The 27,817-nt window shown below is 40.4% G+C and overlaps 3 protein-coding genes and 1 long non-coding RNA gene across 5 annotated transcripts in view; 3 read left to right on the forward strand and 1 right to left on the reverse strand.

Moving 5' to 3' along the window:
• Window positions 1-1,932: 1,932 nt before the first annotated feature.
• LOC124299773 (dysbindin protein homolog) lies at window positions 1,933-3,700 on the forward strand. Of its 2 annotated transcripts, XM_046753129.1 has the most exons (5): window positions 1,934-2,188; window positions 2,411-2,700; window positions 2,917-3,072; window positions 3,288-3,428; window positions 3,566-3,700. In XM_046753129.1, the coding sequence occupies exons 1-5, from the start codon at window positions 2,133-2,135 to the stop codon at window positions 3,655-3,657; spliced, it is 735 nt and encodes a 244-aa protein (XP_046609085.1). In that variant the 5' UTR covers window positions 1,934-2,132; the 3' UTR covers window positions 3,658-3,700. The 2 variants fall into 2 exon arrangements, with proteins under 2 accessions (XP_046609086.1, XP_046609085.1); XM_046753130.1 differs by lacking the exon at window positions 3,288-3,428 and having other exon boundaries at window positions 1,933-2,188.
• Window positions 3,701-4,529: 829 nt separating this feature from the next.
• Window positions 4,530-27,817, forward strand: part of LOC124299781 (uncharacterized) — a 35,638-nt gene continuing 12,350 nt past the window's right edge. Inside the window, exon 1 of the long non-coding RNA XR_006907062.1 lies at window positions 4,530-5,195. This is a non-coding gene — a long non-coding RNA (uncharacterized LOC124299781). The remainder of the gene's footprint in view (window positions 5,196-27,817) is intronic.
• LOC124299768 (uncharacterized protein C1orf198 homolog) lies at window positions 6,425-9,936 on the forward strand. The gene is made up of 2 exons (XM_046753123.1): window positions 6,425-7,137; window positions 7,248-9,936. Exons 1-2 carry the CDS (start codon window positions 6,847-6,849, stop codon window positions 7,878-7,880), a joined length of 924 nt encoding a protein of 307 aa, XP_046609079.1. The 5' UTR covers window positions 6,425-6,846; the 3' UTR covers window positions 7,881-9,936.
• LOC124299732 (cadherin-related tumor suppressor) overlaps window positions 10,115-27,817 on the reverse strand; it is an 88,438-nt gene continuing 70,735 nt past the window's right edge. The window contains exons 8-21 of the mRNA XM_046753039.1: window positions 20,294-20,474; window positions 19,953-20,206; window positions 19,421-19,851; window positions 18,991-19,335; window positions 18,550-18,879; window positions 16,211-18,442; window positions 15,781-16,057; window positions 15,391-15,672; window positions 14,974-15,278; window positions 14,607-14,872; window positions 14,052-14,495; window positions 13,606-13,972; window positions 13,262-13,480; window positions 10,115-13,159 (exon numbers count right to left, since the gene is read on the reverse strand). Of these exons, the coding sequence (XP_046608995.1) occupies window positions 11,129-13,159; window positions 13,262-13,480; window positions 13,606-13,972; window positions 14,052-14,495; window positions 14,607-14,872; window positions 14,974-15,278; window positions 15,391-15,672; window positions 15,781-16,057; window positions 16,211-18,442; window positions 18,550-18,879; window positions 18,991-19,335; window positions 19,421-19,851; window positions 19,953-20,206; window positions 20,294-20,474 (7,964 nt within the window). The 3' untranslated portion in view covers window positions 10,115-11,128. The remainder of the gene's footprint in view (window positions 13,160-13,261; window positions 13,481-13,605; window positions 13,973-14,051; window positions 14,496-14,606; window positions 14,873-14,973; window positions 15,279-15,390; window positions 15,673-15,780; window positions 16,058-16,210; window positions 18,443-18,549; window positions 18,880-18,990; window positions 19,336-19,420; window positions 19,852-19,952; window positions 20,207-20,293; window positions 20,475-27,817) is intronic.

Consider the following 27,817-nt stretch of genomic DNA (forward strand, 5'->3'; position numbering starts at 1 on the left):
TGTAATCCGTAGTTGTTATTGATGTTGCAATCATTGCTTATCTAATGAAGAATTCGACTCAAGGCTAGTACTCACATAGTTGTTGATTGTATGAACTGATCTTAATGACTTTTTCATTATTTGATCGAAAGAGTCGGTGGATTTGTAACATTTATTTTGAAAAATTCATAAACTTTACCTACAACCAATGTGGAAAACAGTACTAATTTGTATATTCATAAATGTAAAACCAATTCGGATACTTTAAAAAGCATTATCCTTTTTATTTTTACATCATGCCAAGATTAGTTTCAACGGCGTCAACATATTGGGAACGAATAAAATGGAAAACAGAGTGTGCACTCACCCTGCACATAAGACAATGATCCTACCTGAACCCACAACGTATGGTTCAGCTTTCGGAAGGGATCGTCTCGATGAAACGCCCAAGCTTTATCAGCGATCAGTGCGATATTGGTGTAGGCGCTTTTCAGAAGCTCCTCGTCGTATGACGGAACGGAAGATAACATTATCTCGTCATCGCATCGTCAATACTTTTTTACAATCAACGCGAGAGACTGAAAACTTATTAAGTACGTTAATTCTCAACAACGTTCGATTTCAATATATTTCAATTTTAGTCGCAAAAGACCATTAATTTGAAATTTCATTCACGACCTGTGAAAAAACAACATGAAATGTGGCTTACGTCTTGTGAACAAAATGTATTCGGAGCTATGGCTTTTCAATAATGAAAATTGACAGTAGAATGTGAAAGACGAACATCCAAGTGGTAATAAATTCACACCAAGAAAATAGATGCATATTATATGGAGGCAATTTTTTTGTAAACGGATAATTCAAAAAATTCAATAAGACGAAATCTGACCTAGTACTTCTTTGAAGTGTCATTACATATAATGCATGTAACTAAAATATAACACACATGATTTTCATTCTCTAATTTATTCTGTTCAGTTTGTTCAGTTCTATTTGCTATTAATAGAAGGATGACTTATTGCGGGTAATCAACAGGAAAGTTTTTTGCTCATACTCAAGAAACTAAATTACTCGCGAGATCGATTATATAGAAATTAATCAGAACTTAGTTCCTAATTGTAGTAGGCGTTTTAATTCGCTCAACAAATCAATATCGAGTAGGGGCCTAAATTGGCAATATAGATCGTAAATTAATTAATGTTCCTTAATTGGACCATTAGTATACAATGTTACACGTCGATTTAATGCTATAATTATAGATCTCGTGTCTTCCTGGATAAATCTATACATTGACCGTAAAAGTTACTCCTGGAAACTTATTCATGGTTAAAAATTTAATACAATCTGCTTAATAGAAATTATTCCTGAGTCGATCTGCTGCATCCAAGATTTTGAATACGGGTCCGGGTAATTCAATCGTCGAAACGAGCTGCCCGTAATATACGCCAGCATTTAAATACCTCACAAACCTGCGCGGTGGAATTTGACTAATGACTCTTTAGTGCACTGCGCGAACAATGTACCATGAAACTTGTCAAATTTTACTGAAACTTCTCAGTGTATATATAATAATGTAAAAAGTCTTACATTTTCCAATCGACAAACCATGTAATTGAAAGCGTTTGCGCCTCTTGTTAATTTTGAATTTTTTACTGATCTGCTACTCTGAAAACTGTAGTGAATTAGTTCGCAAAATACCTCTTGAGTATCGATAAGTCTTCAGTATGAATATTGGAAAAGTCGAAGAATCAAGTTTGAGTTTGTTAGTTTGATTTTCAAAACCTAAGAAAATCGAAATATCGATTTATTAGCGAAATAAGAAGTTCTTAATATTTTCAAAACTCTTCTTTACCGATGTAGTAGTCAGCAGTTAGCGCTAATTCTCTTATCATGGTAAGTCGTTTTGTCGGACAGTGACTCGTGTAGTTGGCCGAATATGCGGCGAAGGCGCGTTGTGCTGACGTTCGAGCTACACTTTACAGTTTTCCGTACGTGTTTTGAAGCTTGAAATGTTGTCACTTGACTTAACCTAATCAAGCTGAAACCGATTAATTTAATCGACATGTCACAACGTCGAAGAGTGTGAATATTATTTCTCAGTTTTCACTGAAATATAACTGAATTCGAAGAGTGCGGTGCCAAGAATCGGAAAAATGTTTGGTTCATTACGAAATAAATTTCAGACTGTCCAAGACGGGATTTCTGCTGGGTACGTCCTCTTAATTTCTCCCAACATTTGCCAGTTATCATTTGATTTGCAATTTCGCTGATAGTTTTTATGCCGAAAATCATCAAAACTCGTTTGTAGTAATGATTAAATTTTCATATCGGCCTTGAGTACTGTGGCAAATGCCTAATTCGTTTGGTTCGATAAACAGAAAAGATATTGAAAGACAGGAAGATCAACCTTATTTTACGTGAAATATTTCAGCATCAAAGGACTTACAGCAAGCGATAATTCGAAACCTAAGAAGACAGCAAATGTCAGAAATGTTAATTACGATGCGGGAGCAGATCTCTTGTTCCACTACCAAACAGAGTGGAACGAGCTACACGATCTTACTGAACAAAATGCAGGGAATGCTGAAGTAATCGACTCTCTGGTAGCATCGATTCACGAGAAGCTGGAGCAAGAGTGGAATAGCGTTGCACGACTCAATAACGCTTTAGCGTCGGTGCCAAAAATAAATAATGATATTCAGAATCTGATGGATCAGATAGGTGAACCATCATTCATCTATTCAATTACGGATTCAGTTATGCAAAATGTTTATTCCTGGTTCAGAAACTGATAATGATGCAAGTAATTTGATGACGGATACTAGTGTTGATTTCGTTACCTTTATCCTGTTCAGGTCATATAATTTAAAATGCACTTTGCGATACTCTAGAAAAGCTTGTTTAAAGTCTGTTTTCTCAAAATATTTGTCCATGCAGGGTCACTCCAAGAATTGTTTGAAGAAGTTGAAGGAGCCATTTTTGAAATGGAAGATTTGAAAGAAACTCTAGACCTACAGAGCAGTCAGCTGGATCACAGATTTCAGTTGGCACTTTATAAAGAAAAGAAATTATCTGAATTGGATTCTGTGAGAGGTAATATATTGTGCGTCAATTAAAATTAAAAGGACCTGATGTTGTGCAAGTGTAATGTAACAAAATGTATTAACTTTCATACATGGAATCAACTGTTGTCTTATTTCTTCATTATAGATTTAAAGTGTCTGAACTTCTGCCTTTGCAAAAATTAATTCAAAACCGATCCATGTATTGTCCTATTATTACAAAAAGTATTGGTAATCGTTTTTCAGCAAAATTAGCCAACGATCACTCCAATCGCGTTTTGCTGCATGAACTCAAACAGCAAAAAATTCTGAAAGAGAGACAAGAAACTTTTGGGGAAGTGTTTAAGCAAGAGATGCAGGAGTATAAAACCACTGGATCAGTTCCAAGTGGGTAACTCTTGCCAATATTCCTAATGATTGTAGCAATTTTACGAAATGAAAGTAACTGAGAGTGTCAGAAATTGAATAGAGATATTCAATTATCTAGTGTGAAATTAAAATTACATATTAATTTCTACTTCCAGAATTAGCGAGTGTTCAACACGGTCAATCGCTAGATGAGGTGGAATTAGATAATACTGATTTTGCAGATCTGGATGAATTTCTTAAGAATTGATTGATTCAATTTATGAAAAATCTTGATGATTGGTATAAAACATGAACATGTACGATCAAAGGTGCCTGAATCTATCAGCTCTAACGATAAGTTTGCAAGAAGCGACAGCAAATGCTCCACATCTATACAAATTCATACGTATTTGTTCCGGGAAACTTGTAAATAGTGGCTAATTAACGTATATTCTGTACATGTAAGGGAAAAGAGGTGTTGATACAAATGATATATGATACATTACTGAAATACAGAAAAAAATTGAAAATTTGCGTCAAATGAGAATACAGCGTGTAAGTGTTGTGTAAATAAAGCTATATTAAATAATGGTTAAAATATATAATCTATTTATTTTACTATTAGTCTTCGAATGAGCCAGAATATGTACCTGCCGTACTCCTAATATTTTGAATTTCAAGAATGAACGGATTTGCATGAAAAATGCGCTACGTTGCCCGGTAAGTGCTGTTTGTACAGTCGCATACGGCTATTGATAATAAATCGTATTCAAAGACAAGCTGATACAGATTGTGCTGAGCGTGCCACGTGTGCAGGGCCATTCCGTAACATTCACTAGAATTCCAATATTAGGTGAGCTCAGATGGCAAAATCTCAAATACCCAAAAGTGCCTGCAGCAGTGATAATAATTACTATTGTACGTAGACATATTTTGTCTGCAGTAATGTGTATCAATTGTGCCATTTATTCAGAAACAAAATTTGACATTCAAACGCGTTCAATCGTATCACACGTCGCGGTCCATGGAAACAAATGAAATATTTCCGAGCATTTCCGAGAGTCGCCGAAGCAACGTTCGGCTTATCGGCAGCCATCTTGCTACTGATATAAGTTCTTGGAACGCCGGCAAGTCCGGACGTGCTTGTTTCAGCGTGTCGGTTTTTCCTGTGTGAGTAAATCAACGATGCTCTAAATATCGCTCTGATCGGTCACGTCCCTCTTTTAACTGTGTCTAATTATGTCCAAATCATATCACGTATATGACAAACATTGATGTATGAATCGCGATTTGGTGGTCGATGGATATTTGTTTTTCTCATGGGTACTCGTGCTAGTAAACAGAACCATTGTTTATTACTGTTTATTTCTAAATCGAAATGCGGCGGACGCGAACAGATTGATTAATTAATTGTTCACTATCAAATTATTACCGCGACTTTCACAGACCAGCTCGTGTTTAACCTAAAAGAGGCTGTCGATGCTTGTCAGACGAAAATAAGCCAGTTATAACTTTGTGTCAACAAGTGTTACAGTGTCGTATACTGTCTCAATTTTTTATGATATGATTATTGGAGAAACTGAACATCGAATGCACATGATACTTTCGATACAATTCAATAGTCAGTAAATTAGTTCTCCGATGAATCCATTGCCGAACTTATCTGATATAGTGTATGAAAAATTCCTGTGAAAATTTGTTACGATATCAAGATTTCTGTGACAAAACAGGACGATGTGAACATGTGTGTATATTTATGTGCAGCAACGTGAAGTAGGCTGACATTATGCAGAAATTCAGCAATGGGTAAGTTTAATATAATTATACGATTTATTTATGCGTCGACGCTCTGCTCTGTCCGCTTATGCTTGGGCTGGAAATTTCAAGCTTGCGTAAAAGAAAGATGCTGGTTCAAAATATATGTTTTTTGTGCTCCATTCTTTTACCTCTTCTTTTTCCCTATGTTATCATATTGTTCAAATAGAAAATCGAAATTGTAGGAAGTTCGCTGAGGAGTATAGATTATGATGTGAAGCTTGCGCGTATTAAAAATTAATCCATAGAAAACTTGAATGCATTTTAAATAGATTAAGAAAGTTGACATCCCAATAGTGATTGAAATTGACGAATAGGTATTAAATGGGATTAAAATTGAAAGAATTTGTAACTATTCAAGATATACTTGAACCCAAACAATTGAAACACTGTGTTTAATATTTCGCAACTTTGTATGGCTTATATCGACTCTTTCTCTTCTACTCTCCAAGTTTTTGGTCATTCACGATTATTCATCACGCTTTTTGCGCGTGGACTTGATACTTTGCTGTTTTGAGCGTGATAAGTCTCTGTTGGTCGTGGGGGCCGCATGCGTATTAATACACCCATAATTATAGTCGTAACACCCGTATTCATAGTCCTTCCTTGAGGAACAAGGATTCCTTGTTCTCAATTCACGTTTCATGAACAAGGAATCCTTGTTCCTCAAGGAAGGACTATGAATACGGGTGTAAAACACAGCAATTCACAAGCGACCAGTAAAAGTACTTCTGAATTACGTCAAACTATACAAGTTGGCAGTGAAAAGGAACATTTTTTCAAAGATAATCATGCGTTGTAAAATAGTTGACGTCGAAATTTTACTTGAGAAATGTGAGGAAGTGGTATGGAAAGACTGAATATTCACAGGCAGCAAAATGCTGCCGCAGGATTTTAAGGCCGGGTTTTTGACCAGTAGAAATACTAATAAAGCAGGGAATCGCTACCTAGGGTGCTTTCCGAAACTAGCTTCCAGTGCTGTCAACTATCTTTTATATTTTTTGCGCTGCCGAGTTCGTGGATAACTCTGACTCTGCTTAGGGAGTTCTTAGCGCTATCAGCTAGTTTCGGAATGCACCTCCAAAGCCCCTAGAAAACGGACTCTCGCGCCTCTCGCGCTACCTGGTGCACGCGTGAAAATTCAGACTAACGCGGATCAACGAGTTTCTACCAATCATAACGCTGCGTACAGCTATGTCGCGTCAGCATGAATTTGATCATTGAAAACCAGGCTGGGGACTGCAAAGTTTGCATACATGGATATCTGGTGGCTGGTAGTTAGGCAGGCGGCGAGGCGCGTCCTGTCAAATCACAATTTTTAACTCTGTCAGAGGCTGCAAACAAATTTTGTGTCTGTTAAGGAAATTACAGGAATTCCAAAATGTTTGTGTAATTACGAATAAAATGTTGTATGCATACGCGCAGAATTCATTTCGCAAAAAAAGAGGAGGTAGATCATACAAGCAAGGGGGAATAAATAATTGATTCAACTGGTATAACCAGAAGCTATTCTTTTTTTCATATACATTGTGCTAATGCTATGAATATGCAAGAGTGGTAAAAAGCATGGTAAAAAGTCTTACCATCAATTGTTTTGAACGATTTCTGGACAAGGCATTGTTGTTCTGCTAACCTCTATAATATGAGTAGCAAAACCTTAAATGCTCTCGCCGAAGAGTATTTCTATAATATAAATCCTCTCGCACAACGAATCGGCGAAGATGTCGCTGCAACCAAAGATGCTTACGAAGGATTATGGAACACTTTAAGTCTCGCAGAGAAAAATCAAGCTATAGATGAGACGATTATTCAACCTGAAGTGGCTCTGAAATATACTTTGAAAAAAAGTGAAAATGTCAAAGACTTGCCTGATAGTTATCCAAAGTTGCGCATTCAAACGGGAATGAAATACATGATTGATGATACTGGATCGGTGAGTTGTCTGCAGTGGATATTACATATTCATTGTTTACGGACATGCAGAGAATAAGCTGTATCCGCTATTTCACGGTAATCTAAATCAGTCATAATTTTTTTTCCCAGACCTTACGCTGGCGCGATGAACATTCGGCACCGTTTTCTGTGATGACTCAATCTCAAATGAATTTGAATGTGTTCGATTCGCATGAAGAGGCAAAGCCGAAGTTGTCAAGTAATTATATCAGTGATTCTTCACATTTCTCAAGCCCGTCAAAAATGCCAAGGGATAATGATACTCTACGCAATGATAATTATAATCATAACGAAGCATCTATTAATCATATGAGTTTTAATCAGTCCGAAGGTTTCCCTGATAAGACCAATAGCTACGTTGCTAATGAGCGTGATATTTTGATTAACAGTCGTCCAGAAACAGATAAACCAGAGAGTATTTTTTCAAAGCTCATTGGCAAAACGTCACTTCTTAAAATTCAAAACAATTTAAATAATGAGGATACGGAGTGTTTGGTATCACAAAAGAATCTAACCGGGAAAAATTGTCAGATAACAATTCAAAATGTGGATAAAAACCAGATGAATATTAATTTGACTTCATCCTCAAAAACGAAAACTAATGAAATCGACGAGTCAACTGCACTATTAGAAACGCCCAACTCTTACAGTAGTTTTCAATTATCACAACTTCAGGATGACGGTATTCCAAAGACTGGCTTTGAATTTTTGGACAATTGGTAATCTGTCAACATGTTCTCAGGCATATTAATAATCACTACTTGTAATGTTTCGTTTCATTGGGCCAGTTAGATACGTACACGAATTTAAATTCTATTTCTGATAGATAATTGAAATTATGACACTGAAAGCTGTTGCTGCATACCAAAGTAAATATTGAAATAAATACATTGCAAATTATAGTATAGAGCAGAAATGGCGTCCCTGTAAATTGACTATTAATCACGTAAATGAATACGTCGACGGTCAGTAAATAGTAAAATCCTGTTAGTCAGTTTATTATATCTTACCGACGGTGTCATGGATGATGCGCATTTTACTCGTTGTACTGTGCATTTGATCTACCAGTATTTACCGTATATTCCGAGTCGTGATTTTGGTTATACCATCCCTGCTGAAAAGCTACGAATTGCATTCTATTTCGATCTACAGTTTCTTCATTTTCTGGGATGCATTATATGCCACAAGCGATTTACTTACAAGCCCTTACCAGCTTAGTCTGTAATTAATGGTATCTCTAATAAATTTTGAACTTGAAGTTATATAATTTGCACCCCGGCAACAAAGGTGGTACAACTTAAAAATAGTCATTTATCAGTAGAAGCAAATAACTGTGAGTAAAAACTTTGCATGCGCATGGAAGTTACCTGTTGTTCTCTGCTCTGTGATGGCTAATTTTTCAACTACGGAAAATTCACTTTTGAAGCTCATAGATCATTCGAAGTTTGCAAGTCCAAATATGGTCTTATTTTAAAAATGCCAATTTTTGAGTTGTCACTTTTGTCACCGGGGTGCGATTTTTATGACAAAGTATGCTCAGGTGCATCTATCATGAGGTTAAAGCGAATGCAACAAAATATAAGTATGCAATTCAGTTACTTCAACCATTGATTAAAAGTTGAGGGAATGGTACAAGAAAAGTAAATTTCTACTCGCACAAGCGTAAAAATTTTCCACATCCGTAAATCTTTACTGGTTTCAATGGCTGATTTTCTTTTTGATGTAGATCGACTTCCTTAACGTTATAAACTTGACGTCATGATCTATCACTATTTCACGATTTTAATGTATTAGGTGATGCAAAATAATCTGATATGCATACTCTCTTGATATCTGTTCTTGGCTATTGGTAAGAAGAGGTAAAAATGTGGTCTATAAATAGTTCCGATCTTTTGCATTTGCCCAAATTTTATTCTTGATAACATTATTTCATGACTAATAAAGTTTCATTTCAAACTGATTATTTATGAGTATGCTCTGAGAACTTATCAATTTCAAGATGATTGCAGTTAACGTTAATTGTTTTAAGATCTAATTGTTCTAAAGATGTGGATACATTATTGATATCAGAGAATGTTTACAACTTTAGCACTACCTCGAATTATTTTATTATATCAATAATATCCATACAAAAGGCTAATGGATTTATAAACTAAAGCAAGTAGTTGATGGCCATGCCGATAAGTTACTAATTGTGAGGCTATTAGATTAAATTAGACTGATTTTACCCAGAACAAAATAAAAATTACATTTATAATGGACATTAGAAATTTGCATGATCTAGAATACTTAAGATTCGGGAAAAGTTTGAGAAAATGTCTAGTATAAATCCAAAATTGTATAGTTTCGTGACTTGAGACAATATTTTGCATACTTTCAATAATAGAACAATTTTACATATATGGATAATGCATACAATGAATGTATATTGAATAGCAATTTTCGAAAATAGCTTTTATATTATTTTGTGTGTTAAGACTACCCAGCGAACAAACATATCTTTATAAGTTAGTAACGGTAGTATTGTAAGTTTGGAAACCGAATTGGTTAGAATAATACAAGATTTTTAATATTTCTTTATATACTCATAGGATTTTTACGTAACAAGTTTCGTTTTTCGATATATTAAAAGCCTGATAGTACTTGAATTAGCAAAAATTGTTTTGAGATCTGATTCACCTAGCCCCTTTCACTGCGATTTTCTTTGCCCGTGTTAGATAAAATTAGATAATAATATTTAACACTGCAGTTTTTGCGTACCTTTGATAACTTTAGTTGAGAAAATGTGGGCCTAACTCCGATGAACTTACCTTGATAAATTGTGGGAACACGTGGATACATTCTAATGATTTTCAAAATGCAATTAGTATGAAATTAAATCGGGTTATTAGCATAACCGAGAATGATTTGAAGAAAACGTGCAATTAATAAATTTAATTTTTATTACAAATGTGGCAAATTGCATTCTTCAATTTTCATACATTCACACAATATTTTTACAGTAACATAATCTCTCTTACGCAGTATTTACAAAACAATTGTTATAATTTACATTCATTAAAACATTGTTGAAATTCATTTCATAGCTATAATACATAATAAAATCTATAAAATCAGTCTGGCAGTTTGGACAATGTTTTTTTTTGCACATATTGTTTAAAAACGCTGTTATGGCTAGGATTGCAACAATGCTTGTTACCACATTCTTGCACGACTTTGAGAATTTACCGTAATTCTCAGTGGCGAGTATTTTATATTCAGAATAGACTTGATATACAATTGAAATTGAGCCATTATGAGAAAAATACTAAATTGAATCGTCTTGTTCATTTTACAAGTTTCCATTAGTCAAACCACTGATGCGGGTCATTCATAAGTCAATTCTTACGTCGCGTCGGTTAATATCAAGAACTACAAACAAGTTATCGACATTTTGATCAAACTCGCATGACTGTATTTCTTACAATAGCTCTTTTTAATCGTTCACTCTCCAATCAATATTCACACGTTACTAAACAAATTATACACCCTGATACAAGGTGATGAAAATCACATATCTATAAGATTTTTTACATGCTATTTCGTCTTAAAACTAATATATTCAATTCTCTTCATTTAAGAGTCCTATGGAACATTGTATGGCAAGATGTTTATAGCTTTACAGTATCACACTACTGTCATTGGTAATATAATCATGAGTTTACATTGTGCACCATTAGTTATCACTTTAAAATTAATTCAATCGAGATATGCTTCTATTTCGTTACCTTCGGCGGTGCTATAATACATTTTCTTCAATTACCCTATTTTTCTTTTAACGTGCAAGTAATGGCTGCTTTTTTAAATTAATCTTTAAATTATTCACATCGTTAAAATATTTGCTAAAGTTGAGCCACTCTTCTATATAAATAAATTTCACCGCAAGTCATTTACTTTTCAAAATTATCAAAGATTTATATAATTTCTTTGCACTAGACGTACTCCTCAGAAGGTTTGGGTATACTAGCTGGCAATCTGAGCGTACTGGGTACTCGACTGGCACTGTCTGGTAATTCAGCAATGTCTATAAAAACTCCAACTAAACTCTCAAAGTTAGGTCCCCAATTTAATAAATAATCCCAGCTCAATGCCGTGTTGGCTGATGGTGAGCCATTATTAGTTGGCCTGTACAAACCACTCATATGTGTAGATAGGTCATCGTCTGACGCCACTAATGTACTAAGAGAGCCTCTGAACGAACTATCAAATCCGTCGTAGTTTACGCTCGGTGGTAATTGAGATTTGGAAGATTGTGATGTCTCGGTAGTCCTTGATGGCACTACTTCGTCATCTGGCTTGCTGAATAAATTATTCGACCTTTTATCGCCCACTAACGAGTTGTTATCATATTCTATTTCGGAACAAGTGAAACTGTCATTGCCACTTTCATCCGTACTTGTCGAATTACGCCGTTCCAGTCGCTCTTGCGGCGGCGTGTGTCTTCTGTGATGATGCAAAGCGCCGAGGGCAGGCGGGCCTCTAGCTTCGCTCGATGAGCTTACCGCATCTAAGGTTGATACCAGGCTTGATGTTCGCGGTCTCGAGTTTAATCTCTCAATTTCTTCAGCCGTTAAGCCCATTGGTCCTGAAGAGACGTTGTTGACATTCTCGTTGTTCGATTGTGGTGCCTTACGGCTTGTAGTTGAATCTGATAGCTGGCTCATTACTGGCGAATTCAAACTCCTCTCACTATTCGAGTTCAACGCATCCTTTCCAACACCACCAGATGACGAAGTTGTAGCTAGCAAAGCGCTCTGTAAAGGCTTGCCACTGATGTCATGCAACGTTAGTATTCTCGGTTGTTGGGCTGATAATTCACTACTCGGTGATAATCTGGCTAGTGGAGTACTTTGCAATAATTTTGGAGCTGGTCCCGGAGGCTGTACCACAGCCGGCGGCGGCACAGCTCTCGGTGGAAAGGGCCCTGTATGTCTGTGTTGTTGTCCCGTGTGTTTATGGTGATTGGTGAAGCTGCCAATTGGTGTTGGAGGAGTTGGCTTAAATTTCCTCATCCCATCCCGGTAACCTTTGTAGTGATAAACAATGTCGATATCACTCGGTGCTATTGAACTAGCATTTTCAAGATCATAATGTTCGGGTATTTCTGATTCAGGATTATGGTCGTGGGGGTGTAGAGAGTTCTGTGTTGATGGTGGTAATGGAGGGTGATCGTCACGAATCGGTGGTGATTTAGTCACTTCTCTTTCGATGATATCGGGTCTCTGCGGTCTGTGTTCGGACGAGTTCATTTCGCGTTCTTTATACTTCTTCGATATCAGCTCTGGTCCCATATGTACGACTCCTCGAAGATCAGACGTGTCCGAAATGTAAGTGTTCTCGTGTCTCGACATCATATTGTCGCCTCCAGGTCCAACCAAAGCGTTCCCTGCCATTATGGTATTGTTGCTTTTATTCCCTCCCGACGGCGCTGATTTCTCTTTGCTCTGCCTGCGTAGTCGGAAGACCACGAAACTAACCAATATGGCAACCAGCAGGATGACGAAAAATACGATAACCAATGTTATGCCAATACTTAGTGGGTCTGGAGCCACTGTGGCGCTAATTCCTATGGGTCCTCGGCAGTTCAGTCCAACTTTTCCGTGATACATGACTTCTTTGAAAACAGATCCAGAGCCATTAAACGGTTGAATTTCGTTGTTGACTGTGAAATTGGCCAAACACCCTTCAAAGCTTTTTGGCACCGATTCGTGAGCAAAGTACAGTTGTCGTTGAACTCCACCAATTGATAAAACGGACAGATATGGATCCAAAAAGTCGTGAACCCCGGCTGAATCTAGTTCATCGCCAGCCAAAACACCGTCAATGAGTAATTTAAGTCCGCGTGAGTATGCGTGCAGAGTTAAATTATGCCACCGTCCATCCGATAAACCACCTTCCACCGTAGCTGTCATGTTCACCGGAGATCCCAGTAATGACGAGTAAATCAATTGCCCGTTGGATAGCTGAAACCCGAATGTTATTTTCTTGTTGTCTTACCGGTAAGAAAATATCGGTGTGTGAAATAAATGTAGTTATAAGGTGTTAGGTATATGAAGTATGTATACCTCTACAGATGTGAAGTGTTTGTTGGTTGCTGCATAGATGAGGATACCATCAGGACGTACAGTTCGAAACATTAACCCAATTGTTTTCGGTGGTGCTGGAGCCACGGTTAAGAGGCTACTTTCCTCCGGAACATCTCTGACAACTCTGTTCCTATGCCACAATGTGGATCCACCATAAAGATATTCCAGTAGTTGCATTCTCTTGTGCTTTTCCGAGACCTAATCAAAGATTGACAGTTAATACATTTATACTGGGACAGTATTTATTTTCCATGACATGAGATTTTAGTTTGAATTCGAAAATGCTTTCAAGGGTGGACACCCTTGCTTCGAATTCTAATCACCTTAAATTCAATGAATCCACCCTCGCTCAAATTCACTGGTTCCAAAGCACCCAAACAGTTTGGTGATATGAATTTATCACATTGACAAACTGCCTGATGCCATTTGTCATAACATTTTCCATTGGCCCCACAGGCTGAGAAGTCCTCTTTACTTCGGGCGCAAGGACTTCGTTCCGATCTTCCACAAGTAGCCTTTACCCCTCGTGATTCTATTGGATTAGTTAGATTCAGGAGTCTACCATTTATTGAAACTGAATGTACACAGCCGACGAGGTCATCAGAATGTACTTGGCCCGGACGTTCTAAAACTGGGTCAGCACTGTCTAAACCCCCTAACATGAGTGGGTTGTTGTAGAAATTTAAAGTTCTGAAAGAAGAAAAAATAAATGTCATTTATTTCTGTAGAGTAATACCTGTAATATGACGGTTGATCTGAATGTACCAACCCAGTGGGACCAATATCATCGGCATAACAAGTGACATCTCCAAGTCTGCAATCTTCGCACACGTCTCCATGTTCTTTACAATTAGAAACACTCAAAGAAACAAGTCTTCCGTTTCTCGTAGCTGTGACTTTTCGCCATTTTCCATCAGCCAATGTTTCACCCGCTCTAATGGTTACGGAAGTAATAGCACTTCTGGCACCGCCATAGGAAAACACAGCTCTTCCATCAACTAATTCTAGAGCTACAAAATCGGAACGTCCTCCAGTTTGGGGACCATAATTGTACAACAGTAGAGCATTTGGTTTTGTTGTAGCAAAAACGATACTGATGTCGTTTGTGTTGACATCTAATGTTGGGAAAGACATGTATGAAAGTTCCTCGAACCCAAAAGTCGAACGTTCACAGTGGCGGCCATAATGACCCTCGGGACAACTGCAGCGATATCTGGAATTGAAGTCAGTACTCTGTTATTGGAATTGTTCACGGAATGTGATACATCATTTCGACGTTTATCAAGAGCTGTGGTGATAAATCTTCGATCAAAAATTCTCATACCCAGGTTTTTGGCCAACACAGAGCCCGCTATGGAGGCAAGGGTTTGGTCTACAGGAATCCGCAATGGCTTCACAGTGATTTCCTCTGTAGCCTGCTCGGCAAAGACAGAAGAAATTTGAACCATCCGGACTTTCCCTACACGATCCACCGTTCCGGCATGGGTTACTCCCGCAGGCATCACCCCGTTCAAGTTCACATAATTTACCCTCCCGACCGGGAGAACAGGTGCAATGAAAATCGTATCCGAGACGGCGACATTGTCCACCCTAGAAGATATAAAGGAGTAAATTTATGAGGATCTTAATTAAAGTTTGCGTGAAATCATTTATTATGGACTGAATATTTATTGTGATTTTTGTTGACATACCAGCAAACAAGGGTTTGGTGAACATGGATCTTGTCGTTTCTCACACCTGTCGCCGGTAAATCCATCAGGGCACCGACAAATCATTTCGAGCCGAACGTTTGGGGACGTTAGGATCATAGTTTGGCTGTCTGTAATTCTGGTATCCTCGTAAACAACTAATTCATCGCTACAGGCACCCCCATTCTCGCATGCCATTTGCTCACACGGTGAATAGCCAACAGTGATTATTGCCCCTTGAAGTAAAACTTGTATTTCGTCTCGTTTGCCAGAGAGCAACTCTATTACTTCAGACCTCGAATGATAGCCTGCGGGAAAACGATCATTAAATTTATTGGTCGCATTGGACTGATTGTTCTTTCAATTTGCATTACAGTGCTATTCTTTTAATACTGTATATTTAATTAGGGGATGGATTACCTTCTGGTGATTTGATGGCCAATGAAATGTCCAAATCTGATTTATTTTCCCCGATGCTATAAATTGTCAGGATATCCCCAACATCCATTTCTGTTTGTAATAAGTCAAGGAGAGGCCGGTAATATTGAGCAAGAAACTTCGTTGCACTTACTCTTGCTATACGCAGTGTTACTGTATTTTCGACAGTTGTATTCGTGAAAATCAAAAATTCAAGAGTCACTTTTGATATGACGTCAGGGTGTTTGCCATCATTTCCAGACACGCTCAAAGAGTATCCCGACCCTGAAAGTGTAAGCATTCAGTCACGATATCTTATATTTGTAGCAAAATTAATCGTTTGTTTGAACAAAAAATCTCCAGCAACGAGCATTTTAAGGCTTTGCTACACACCTGCTGTAATCTTGTTTGTGTGTAGGTCACATCCTGTCGGAATGCTCAGTACACCGGAATTTGCACCATGCAATATTTTGCAGGTGTAATCACCGGTAGTATCTGGGTCGTTTGGATGGACATTGGCTATCATCCCCAGTGGTGCTTGACCGTTGAATGAATGAACCATTACGTGGACTGAACGTGGAGAGGACGGGCTGTCATTTTGATCCAGAACAATCACAGTTATCGTGTGTTCGTTGTGCATTCGCGGAGTTCCAGAATCTTCTACATCAACCTGTTCGCAAAAGAACATGTTTCGTTATTGGAAAATAATTTTGTTTTTCATTTTCAACAGTTGGTATGTATAAATTGTGAAGTAAAGATACTCAGTCGCGATAAATTCGTTCGTGATGTCAGATGCTATTAGTTGGAGTGTTTCTGCACTTACCACAATATCCAAGTGAGGCGTGAGCTCTCTGTCCAAACTCCTGGTGGTCCTTAGTACTCCGGAATGTTTATCTATCTGAACCAAGTCTTTTTGCCGACCACCAACTAATTTGTACGAGAATGGTGCACCATTTGGTGGCAAATCCGGATCCATAGCGCTAAGCGTCATGATACTCGTCCCGGCTGGTTCATTTTCACTAACATATCCAATTACTTCCGGAGGATCAAAGATCGGTCCGTTGTCATTTACGTCCAGAAGATCTATGTGTATTGTTGTTGTACCAGTTTGCGGTGGTAACCCGGTATCGATTGCACCGACAATCAATTCATAACTTGGGGTTGTTTCTCGATCTAATAGTTTGGCAGTTTCAATGTCACCAGTCTGTGGGTCGACTTTAAATACTTGGCCAATGTTTCCACCAATTATTGAATAAGAGAATTGATTATTCTGAGGGCGGACATCCTTGTCCACAGCACGTACTGTCAGAATCCGTGTACCTAGCGAGGCACCCTCGGAGATGTTTGCTTCGTAAAGATTTTGCAGGAATTCTGGCGGGTCATTGCCATCTTGAATTGAAATAATTACTTGTCCTTCGTCCGTGTCATTCCCTCGTATTCCTCCCGCATTTTTCGCCATTACTGCCAATACAACTCTATTCTGTGTCTCACGGTCCAAATGCCGGGAAACACTTATGACACCCGTTTCAGATCCAATACTGAAACCACGATCATTTGATGAACCAACGAATAAGTAATAAACTTTACCATCTTCTCCTGCATCTTGGTCGGTAGCTTGAACCAATCCCACGGACGTTCCCACTTCTGCACTTTCCGACACATCCAGGTGAAAGACTGGCTGAATAAACTTGGGGTAAAATTCATTCACACCGGTTATGTGAACGATGACAGTTGTGAAGCCGACCATTTGGGGATTGGAATCTGGATTAGCGGCAACCACGTGCAGTGTATACTTTTCGGCTTCTTCGTAATCAAAACTGATCTTCGATAAAATGACGCCTGTGTTTTCTTGGATGTTGAAATGCTCCCTCCCACTACCACCTAGAATTCTGTACTGAATGATCGTTTTCTCTGGTGAATCTATATCCGTTGCGGTAACCTTGTAAACGAAACTCTGAGGCGGTGAATTCTCAGGCAAAAATGCTTCATAAGAACTTTGGTTGAAGGTCGGTGGATTATCGTTGATGTCGTTCAATGTCACGGTCAACGTTGCGGTGGCTTGTTTTGACTCAAAGCCTAGATCGGTTGCTGTAATATTGAGGTGATATTCTTGAACAGTCTCGTAATCCAAGGGCTGCAAGATTGTAACTGCGCCGGTTACCGAGTCAACGGAAAATTCTCTCTGTTCATTCCCAGCTGAGATTTTGTAGCGAACTATACCATTTGGTCCATCATCTTCATCTGTTGCATTTACAGTCAAAATAGTAGAATTCACCGGTGCATTTTCTGGTAATATAACCTGATTAAGTAGAGCAGTGAATCTCGGCGGATTTCGGTTTTCCCCTGTTATCACAAGGGTCAATATAACTTCGTCCTTTTGTGGCGGGACCCCCTTGTCAAGTGCTTTGACTTTAGCAACGAATTTTGTTCCAACGGGCAGACCTGTCAGAGGCTTGCTCACAACAACCCAGCCAGTGAGCTGATCGATTGCGAAATACTCGGTACCGTTTCCATTAACCAAACTATACTCGATTTCAGCGTTTACACCGAAGTCCGCCTCGTCTTTCGCCATTAGCATTACTACTCTTTTACCAACCGCGTAACCCTCTGGTACTGGTGAGAGATATGATCGTTGCTCGAATTTCGGTACATTGTTGTTAGCGTCAACGACACTCACGGAAATTGTCACCTTCGATGACATCGGAGGCTTGCCATTATCTGTAGCGACGACTGTTAACGAGTACATGTTCTCAGGGGATGATTCCTGTTGCGTGTGTTTGTACTTCAGTGTTCTCTTACTGAATATATCACCGGTCGCAGGGTCTACGGTGAAGAGATCCGAGGGTTGCAGCAAGCTGTACGAGATTACCGAATTTGGGCCTTGCTTGTCACGGTCTGTGGCCATTACCTGACCTACATGAGCCATTCGAGGTTGCAGTTCTGGGAAATGAAAATTATACAATTCCTGCTCAAATTCTGGAGCATTATCGTTTTGGTCTTGTATCGTTATGCCCAGGGATGTTTCTTGCCGCCAAGCACTGTCCACGGCAACCACCTGTAATTAATAATAGGCATCGATTAAACATTATCTTTTTCAAAATTACTCGGCTAGCGTATGTAAAGGTTTCTTTTTCTTTTCTTTACTCATCCAAAGATGCACACCTTCAAAGAATATTCGTCCTGCTCTTCTCTGTCCAAGTGCCCAGCGACCGTGACATTCCCACTGAGTGCGTCAATAGAAAATTTGCCACCTGGGTTATCCGTAAAACTGTATGTTGCATTTGCATTCTGTCCGATGTCGAGGTCGGAACTGGTGATTCGAATCACAAATGATCCAATATCTGCGTTCTCGGTTACATTAACGTTGAATAAACGCGTAAATCGTGGAGGATTATCATTCTTGTCTAAAATTGTTACTAAGACCGTAGCAGATCCCGTCAGTTGTGGCTCACCTTGATCTCGAGCTTCAACTACCAGCTCGTAGGAAGCGACCTGTTAAAAATATTGAGTTATTCGAATAACCAAGTATGCCACATGATTTTCGTAAACATGTCTCAGTTTTTCGAGTAGGCATCTAAAAGAATTGTTGAAATGGTTTTATACCTCTTCCCGATCCAATATCGCGTTTGTCTGAATTTCCCCACTATTTTCATCGATGATAAAAGACGCGTCGAAGTCGTCCACAAGATGGTACGTCACCTGACCGTTTTCACCAGAATCGGCATCTTTGGCAGAGATCTTTGTCACGAATAAAGGGGGATATTCTTCTTCAGGCACAGTGGAATTGTAGATTGCAGCTTCCATAATCGGCGCATTGTCATTAGCGTCAGTGACGTTCACAAGAAGTTGAACAACACTTCGCAAAGCGGGTGTATCGGAATCGCGCACTTCGACCCAAGCCTCATAATGAGGTGCCGTTTCGTAGTCAAACCCAGAAGCTACCAGAACCTGTTAGGCATTAGTAAAAGAAATTAAAAGTGCATTTTATTACACGATCACGAGGCAGAGGTAGATTGTCGATATTTTTACATACCTCTCCAGTACGGGGTTCGATCCTCAGAGCTTCTCCAACATTGCCACCAGCCATTCCAAAGATCAAATTGCTAACCGCGCCAACTTTAGGGGTTGACGCACTCAATCGCACGATTATTCTGCCTTCCGGCACATCCTCTGGCAAAGTGAACCGCGTGGTAACCGTAGATCTAAAACTAGGAAACAATTGTCTCTCCCAGAGATGAATAACCAAATCAGCGGTAACCGATCTGGGATCCACTCCGCAATCAGAGGCTTGGATCTGGAGTTGATATGTTGTTTCACCGCCGCCCAACTCTTGCGTTGCTCTAATGACACCGCTGTGAGGGTCGATGTTGAAGCGTTTCGAATCTTCACCCTGTAACCCGTACACAATTCGCGAGTTGTCACCTTCGTCATCGTCGACGGCTTGGGCTCCGAAGACGAAGTCACCTTTGGAAAATTAATGAACAATGTTTATGCAGGTTATAGTTAGAGAAAGCGAAACATCAAAAAGTAGCAGCGAGTTGTTACGTTAAAAATGTAAAACCTACCTGGTTTAGTGGCGTCTGGGACATACGCGGTGTATCTGGGGCTTGAAAATCTTGGAGCATTGTCGTTTAGGTCTTGAACAAGTATCGTTAGATTGACGGCTGAAGCCCTTGGTTCTGTGGGACTCGAATCTTGGGCTACCAGTGTTAGATGATAGACGGGTGTTTGTTCACGATCTAGTGGCACCAAGGTGGTCACTTCCCCAGTACCAGAGTTCACCGCAAATCTCTCGGCTTTCTCGCCCAGTAGACTGTATCTGTGTACAGAGATGCAACATTGCACACGGTACCTAGTTGAGGTCGGAAATCTGTCGGGACTAAAAATATAAATCTTGCCAACTCACCGAATTTTTGCATTGAGACCCTCGTCTTTGTCGGACGCGGATGGTTTCGCGACCCAAGCTCCAGCTGGCAAATTTTCGGTAACGGAAGCCTGATAACCTTGTCTAGCGAACTCAGGGCTGTGATCATTCACATCCAAAACCACGATCTTGATGATTCCCGAACCGGTTAAGGGTGGAGAACCTGAAGCAAGAGGATATTCAGTGATATTATATTGAATAACAAAAAGTCACAATTCATTTGGTGATTATACATGTTAGAGGTAGATAACAGAAGTTAAAACCTGCGTCGTTATGTTCATTGTCATTATATGTATAATTTTTCTTTCTGTAAAAGAAAAGCATCGGCATATAAAACGTTTGAAATATGTTCTTCGCCTTACACCTTCATTCTAGATACATTACAAGATGTTGTCAAAAAACTTGTTGAATTTCTCGGTAATTTTTGAACACTGAGTATATCGTGACGATTCCTCTGCATGTGGATGTTGACGTACGTATATGCTTAAGCGTCGAGGACCACGGGATTGCGTGCGATAGTATGTGTACGTACGGTCATAATCCAGAATGAGTTAGTGCCTTGCCTAACAACGATAGACAGACCGAGAGAGAAGCATACTCACGCGCGAAGAGGCGAGAACTGCGAGGGCAAGAGGTTGAAAAGGCGAGAGGAAGGGAGATACCGAGATAGGAACTGAGAGAGATGCGGATGAGGCGGAGGAAGGAGGAACGAAGGCAACCCTGTGAGAGAAAGAGAAATAAAGAAGAAGACGGCAGGTACCGCTGGCGTGGCGTGGACCATGTCCATACTCATGGAGTTGGATCACAGCGGGGAGTTGTTATAAGTTCCCATAGAAAGTTGACAAAGTGCTGTCCGTTGCCTAACTTAAGTACGTACTTTACGGTTGGCATCCGTTAGTGGCATTGCATCTACATATTTTGGAAAATTAATAGGGTAAGGCGAGCGGGTTTTTATTAAATGATGAGGAATTTTTTAGTGAAATTGTTCCTCGTATTGTTGTCACTTCATCATTACCAGAAGACGATCAACGTGTTAGTTTTAATCAAAAGATAAAATCGCTTGTGCTAGTGATTTCAATAATATTATAACGCATCGTCTGTGCGTGCGCGATATGTATATCCGTTCTGATACTTCAGTGCGTATTCGGCGTGCGAATCTACAAGGTTGATTGGTTTTGCGGGAGATTTCAATTCATATATAAATGCCTGCTAGTGCGCATCGTGCGGAGTACCGACGTCCGAGGCACCTTGCGCATGCGGAAGACATCAATATCTGATCGATGAACAGAGCCAACGTGCAACTGATGACGACTGCCATTGCAATAAATCGAATAAATAATGACTCCGCGGTATCCCCGGCACGTGGTTGTGTCTCTCCGCAAATTCCAACTCTATCATGCAGCGAGGAAGTCGGGCTTGCTAAGGCAACGGGACACCGTTCCTTATCGACTCTGTTCGTTCCTTCATTCGTTTCTTCGTTTTTAAGGCTAGCCTGGTTCAATTAAGTAAACGAGCTCGACAGAGTCAGTCAGTTACTCTCTATTCGATCGGTATAAGATTGTCGTATGTCTATGTGGTACCTATAGCTGCATGTTCTCATGTACGTTTGGAAATGAAACCGTTCTGGTAAATTTATTATAATTACCATTGTTCCTCAACTTCGAGGAGAAACTGGAGAAACTGGAAATTACTCAAGGTGAAATAAATTTCGTACGATTATTTCGAAGCGATTATCATCGAGGAACGTGACTGATAGTTGGCACGTTGCAAGTGCCAGATATTATCAGTTTCTCTCGTTTAAAAACCGGTTTCATGAAATTGATCAATACTTATTTGAAATGAATATGCATTGTATCTATCCAGAATCTTGAAACTACGTTTTTTTAACCGGCCTTAACACTTCGGTGACAAGTGACATTAGTCCGTGTAGTACGTTGTGCATATCATAGACCGAGATTATACAGAGACTTCAAGGGGTACAAATACCGCAGCAAAGCTTGTCGACTACGCTATCGTTTACATGCGCACGCCGAGGTGGTAAACACAGTCGAGAGTCGAGATCTCATGGCGATTTCTCGCAAGGTACGCCGCCGTCTGGGTATGACAAATTCATCTGTGATTAGCCCCGTGCTGTGACCACACGTACAATAAAATCCCTTAGTCGTCGCTTGCGTACCAATGTGCGATTACAGAGCCGGGAGAATTTTATACAAAGGAAAAAAGGAAGATGGTAAAAATTGCCAACTATACCGGGACACTTAATGTCTAAACTAGTCGTCGAGGAAACAAGCGGTCGTGTGTCATTCTTCACGGGTACAATGCAACGCAACGCAACGCAACGCAACGCAACGTTGCGTCGCGGCTGTGACTCTCACGATACCCGTACAGGTATAATAATCGCTTGGTAGTTGAGTCGAAGTTATCAGCCGGTTAGAGTGAACACACGATGTACCGTGTATATAGTAAGTAGGTATTCGAAGTTCAGTTATCTCCCGCGAGGCTATGCATCTCGTAGGATGATATTAATCGGTTGCTCTGAATGGTTTAACGTGTACTTTGCAGCTGTCTGTCCGTCCGTCCATCCGTCTGTCTGTCTGTCCATCGGTCGGTGGGGCCCAGTGGCAATCGAATAAAGTAAAGGCCTCTTGCAACGACGAGATGTAGGCATTACCTATACGCGAATACGAGTTTGTTCACATTCTACTGGATGCGAAGTCGTTCAAGGAACGTTATTGCAATGGGCTTGATGTTGTGCTTTCCACGTGTATAGTACGGTAAGACTTGTGCAAAGTGCAACACACGTCGGTTCAAATCGGATTCGGTACAATTCCTCAACAGTGTACTTGAAGAAGGTAGGAGAGGGTTGGGCGGGTGTAATAGTGCAGTGATATACTTTTATCATTCCATTGGCCGTACGGATACATATGTGATTGAAATAAGAGGTAACTGTTTGTGATGCCGCGTTATTTCAGGTCGTTATCGCTTTCTCGTCGACGGTTTCAATAAACTCGGGTTGATACTGCTCGGAATGCAAATGGCAATTGTGATTCCGAGGAGATTGAGAGAGAGAGAGAGAGAGAGAGAGAGAGAATAAGAGAGCAAAAGTGTTGGTAGACGGACGTGAGTAGGGTGGGGAAAAACGAAAGAGAATAAACGAAAAATAAGCGACGGTGTATAAGTACCCCCATGGTGACAATCGGGGAGAAAAAGGCGCGAGAGAGTCCGGCCGTTGATAAATACAAAACTCTTAAGGCAAAACAACGAAGTTTCGTTACCTCCGTCGTCTCACGAGTCGCTGCGAGAGGTCGAACTAGCGAACACTGCAGCAAAGGTGCAGAGAATCGAATTCTACTGTTTACACTGGCGGCCAGCCAGAAGGTTCCCTCTCTTTAAGGTATAAGTGACGACCGGGCATCGGTAAGGTCGGCTTGACTTTCGGCGTTTGGTCACAGACCGCTACGCCTACGGGCCACAAGCTGTGAAAAAAAAGAGAGAAACCGAAAAGCTGCGAGACCGAGAGCGGGAGCGAGATGAAGAGAGAAATGGCTTCGCCCAAGTTTAACACGCAGCAAAGGAAGTGGATGTGTGGGGGAGAGAAACGGGGGATCCATGCCTCTTTGCCTCTGTCGGGCACAACCGCAGTTTTAATTTATTGAACCTTTGTTAATTTGAATATTATGATTTATGGTATTGTTACGACTGCCCTGCTGCCTCAGCCACTGCAGACCAGTCAGTCGGTAACTAGTAAGCACTAACCAACGAAGAGAACGAGCTTGCAGAAGGGATTGGACCCCAGGACGGTTACAAAGGTTCACGAGGGTTATCAGGTTTCGCGTTCGTACCTCCTGCTAATATACTTATACTAACCAGATTTTGTTGCCTAATACGTATGCGGTATGAAAGCTTTCTCTCTCTCTCCTCCCCTAATCATCCCTCACACTTGAATTTTCCATAAAATTTACTCTCCAGGTTGACTCTGTTGATCTTTGTGCTTCATGTAGGGAAAAAGTTTCAATGGTAGTTTCAACTATCCTCAGTGGCGTTCAAACGCATGTGCAATTCGTGGTGATCGAAATTATTTTCAAATTCAGTCATTTTACATTCAATTAAATAATACAATGATGGTGGAGGTACGCTTGAAGTTAAGAACTGCACCGCCGATATAATATAGCCATTGGGTTGGAGGACATTTTTTCTCTCGTCAAGATCAATTTGACCGTTTCTAAAACCCGGCCTATTAAGGAGACGCACGCTCGTCCGCGCTCAAATTTCATCTGATTTCACGAGCGCGCGAACCTTTGTGTTTGACCGTACAAAACCCTATAGCTCCAATCCCCTATTCACCGCAGCCACCTTCGGTTCTTTAGCTCTTTCGCTTCGCATGGCCGCGACGTGAAAACGAAATGATTATTTCCGAAAGAATAACCGAGCTCGAAGTAAATGAAAGCTCGTACACCTCCAAGTTAATACCAACGAAGGTCACGAGTTGTTAATGGAGTTTTTAATTTCAAGTTTTCAACGCCTATTTACGCTGTTCAGAGTGTCATTTCCCATGTCGATTACATTCGTATTTCGCACAGGATCAGATGTCTTTATATTGATCATTGATTTTACTTATTTGCAAAAATTATTGCCCATCATGCCTGTTGAGCATGATAAATTCATCGTTATTTTCGAATGAAAGAATACCGGTGCACTGGCACTTGGATTTAATGTCAAAAGTCAGACATGACAGAAAAATCCGAGTTTATCGATTCATTTTATTACCACCGCGCATCGAGATGGGGTCCACGATGTTGGGCACACGTAAGCGCGTTATATCGCATAGTTCGGAGTTACGAAGTCTTTTCAATCTCTGGCAAACTTTAGCGTGGTCACCTTCCATGGTCTGGACCAAGTTTCGTGCCGAGTATCTTAGGGCGGCAGGGCGCACAGGTTCCGTTATAGTGCAGCGCGAACGAAGTCAGAGAAGAAGAACCGAGTCCCATTGTTGGCCTCACCGGCCCAATTTTCTTGTCAGAGATAAAATTTCTGCCTTTCTCTGATTCCCTTTTTCTTCTCATGTTTCTCTATCTTCTTCTTGCCTTTATAGTGTGTATGTACCTACCACTATCCTCTGTATATCTACCTACCATATATATAATATAAATGGCTAGTATATTTCCAATTGCGGAGAGCTTCGCGCATCAAAGCCATTCGCTTCACTCCTATACCTGTATTCTTAAGCCTAGGCATGGACATCATCGTGGGACAATGCACACGCACGTCAACTCGTACGTGTATAATACGTTTTGTACATACGGGGTGTCTCGGTTGGCGCTCGTGCCCAGCGGGTAATTTGATTGGAACGCGCGGCGAAGTAACTTGATCGAGTTAACGGATCGCGAGGTGTTTAGGGAGTTTATTGGAAATTACAGAGCTCCGGGCTACGAACAAATTTATTTTATTTTATACATGTATACTTGTTTATATCGTTGCCCTGGTGTGGTCTTGATCCACACGTCTTACGCGTATATTATAGTTGGATTTTGATACATGGGCGGGATCGATTAAATTGCGGTGAAACGCCAGACGTTTGATTCCCGATCTTCGCGTGCCGAAGCAAAGAGAAATTAGTATACCAACGGCGGCGGCCCAATCTTGTCGTCACGAATTTCTCAGTTTGCAATTTTAATAAAATCTCCCCGATGCAGACCGCGGCCGTTCGTTTTCGCTGACTTAATTCGCCGCATCTCGATGCGCATTATAGGTGCATATATGGAAAACAAGATCCTAGGATCAAACGAAGCCAATCAAATTTTTTTCCCTATAAGACAAAAAATGAAATGCAGTTTTTACACGCTCGCGTCTATAATGTGAAATTTTGAAGAAGAGTTCGGAACAAAGGGGCAAAGAGGCGGCGTAGAAGAGGAAGAAGAAGGAGAAGAAGAAGAAGAAGCAGCAGAAGAAAAAGGAGTCGCACGATACAAACATATATCGCAAACGATAAGTGTTTCTCGAAAGACGCTCTGCCGCGATATCTCTTGCCCCGTTATCGTGACGATATCGCTGTGTACTCGGCGAAAACAATTAATTTGAATTTCAAATAGTACGACACCCTTTGTAGCGCATGGCGTTCACGGACTCGTTAATACTCGATTTATAAGATGCCCTCCGAGGGGACGGACGCACACGGCTCCTGCCGAAGGAGTCGAGCGCTGCAGCGGTCCTTCTTCCATTCCGATGTCGGAGGATTGGCTGCACGAGAAATGAAACTGAAAGTAGCCGCGAGGTATACCTTTGCCGCATAGAAGACGGCGCGGCGCGGCGCGGGCGCAAGAAAAGGACAGATCTGACGGTAGAAACCCACGGATGAATTCTGTGACAGCATAATAAGGCCAGCGAGGCAAATCTTCTATGCCCCCCGCGCCTCCGTCCGCTTCGGCTCTGCAGATTGCGACGGTGCGGCGGAATTGAAGGATGTGCATACCTTGGGTATCCGTGTATGTGTGTTCCCTTGCCTCGCCGAGCCAGCTAGCAACTATGCAATAACATACCCCAGTACGCGCTCTGTACCTAATGATATGTACGGAAGGATATTCAACTCGGGACGGTTTACGGTGACCGGCCACGGAGTCTCCTTGGTTCCGATATCCGCCGTTCTTGCAATTAGGCTGATTCAGCTTGCCGGGCTTCCGCCTCTCCATCCCCTCAACCTGCATTGCCGTCTTATCTATGCAGGCGCTTACCAATTATTAGACGATCACTATTAGAGGTATAGTTCGTAAGCATGATATTTGCGGCTCGTGACTAATTGGTTCTTCGCGGTTATCGTTGGTGGCCTACAATTTGCTACGGCTACACGTACCGTTAGTACCCTGATCATAGATTCCTCTGCCGATTATCAATTCTTTTCAACTAGATAGTTCCATTTCAAAGTACCTCATTTGATTAGCTTCACGTTCTTTAGGCTTTAGCGTTATACCCCTTGCTACGTCGTGAGCGGCTCAACCTGTAATACTAATCGATTACTTCGTATTCTCAGAATTTTTTAACATTCTGCATTCATGCGGCAAATTGCAGCGTTTCATATTTCACGTGAACGAAGTTCAGATTCAATTCGCAGGATGAAAAATTTATTGAAACAAAAATTTGTTCACCGGGTGTAGTATATACTAACAATATGGAGTTCACCTAAGTTCATGCAAATATTGCGTATCCACTTCGGGAAAATCTTTCCTATTATTATTGAAACATCAAGACCGTAAAAGTACTTGTAATTAATTACCAACTAGGTACAAGTACTACACATCGCAGTTAACATGGTTGTAGAGAATTGAGATGTCGACGATATTAAAGTCTAATGTGGATGTCGTTTAGGTTCTACTCTAATGAATCTATGCGATTATTAATACTATTCTAGAATTTTTTTACCTCGACAAAGATTAAGTGCAGTAAACCGGCGAAAATTTAGTTTATGGATGTGTTTGTGTGTGAGTATCAGAACTCTTTGTTACCTACGTACAT

Source organism: Neodiprion virginianus, chromosome 3, assembly GCF_021901495.1.
Source record: "Neodiprion virginianus isolate iyNeoVirg1 chromosome 3, iyNeoVirg1.1, whole genome shotgun sequence".
NCBI classification, from domain to species: domain Eukaryota; kingdom Metazoa; phylum Arthropoda; class Insecta; order Hymenoptera; family Diprionidae; genus Neodiprion; species Neodiprion virginianus.

What these genes read in the sequence shown, in the direction of transcription:
- LOC124299773 (XM_046753129.1), top strand. Translation starts at nt 2,133, where the DNA reads ATGTTTGGTTCATTACGAAATAAATTTCAGACTGTCCAAGACGGGATT. An exon ending in TGAATTGGATTCTGTGAGAG is followed by an intron (nt 3,073 to 3,287) that starts GTAATATATTGT and finishes ATCGTTTTTCAG; the next exon opens with CAAAATTAGCCAACGATCAC. An exon ending in AACCACTGGATCAGTTCCAA is followed by an intron (nt 3,429 to 3,565) that starts GTGGGTAACTCT and finishes TTCTACTTCCAG; the next exon opens with AATTAGCGAGTGTTCAACAC.
- LOC124299768 (XM_046753123.1), top strand. Translation starts at nt 6,847, where the DNA reads ATGAGTAGCAAAACCTTAAATGCTCTCGCCGAAGAGTATTTCTATAAT. An exon ending in TGATTGATGATACTGGATCG is followed by an intron (nt 7,138 to 7,247) that starts GTGAGTTGTCTG and finishes TTTTTTTCCCAG; the next exon opens with ACCTTACGCTGGCGCGATGA.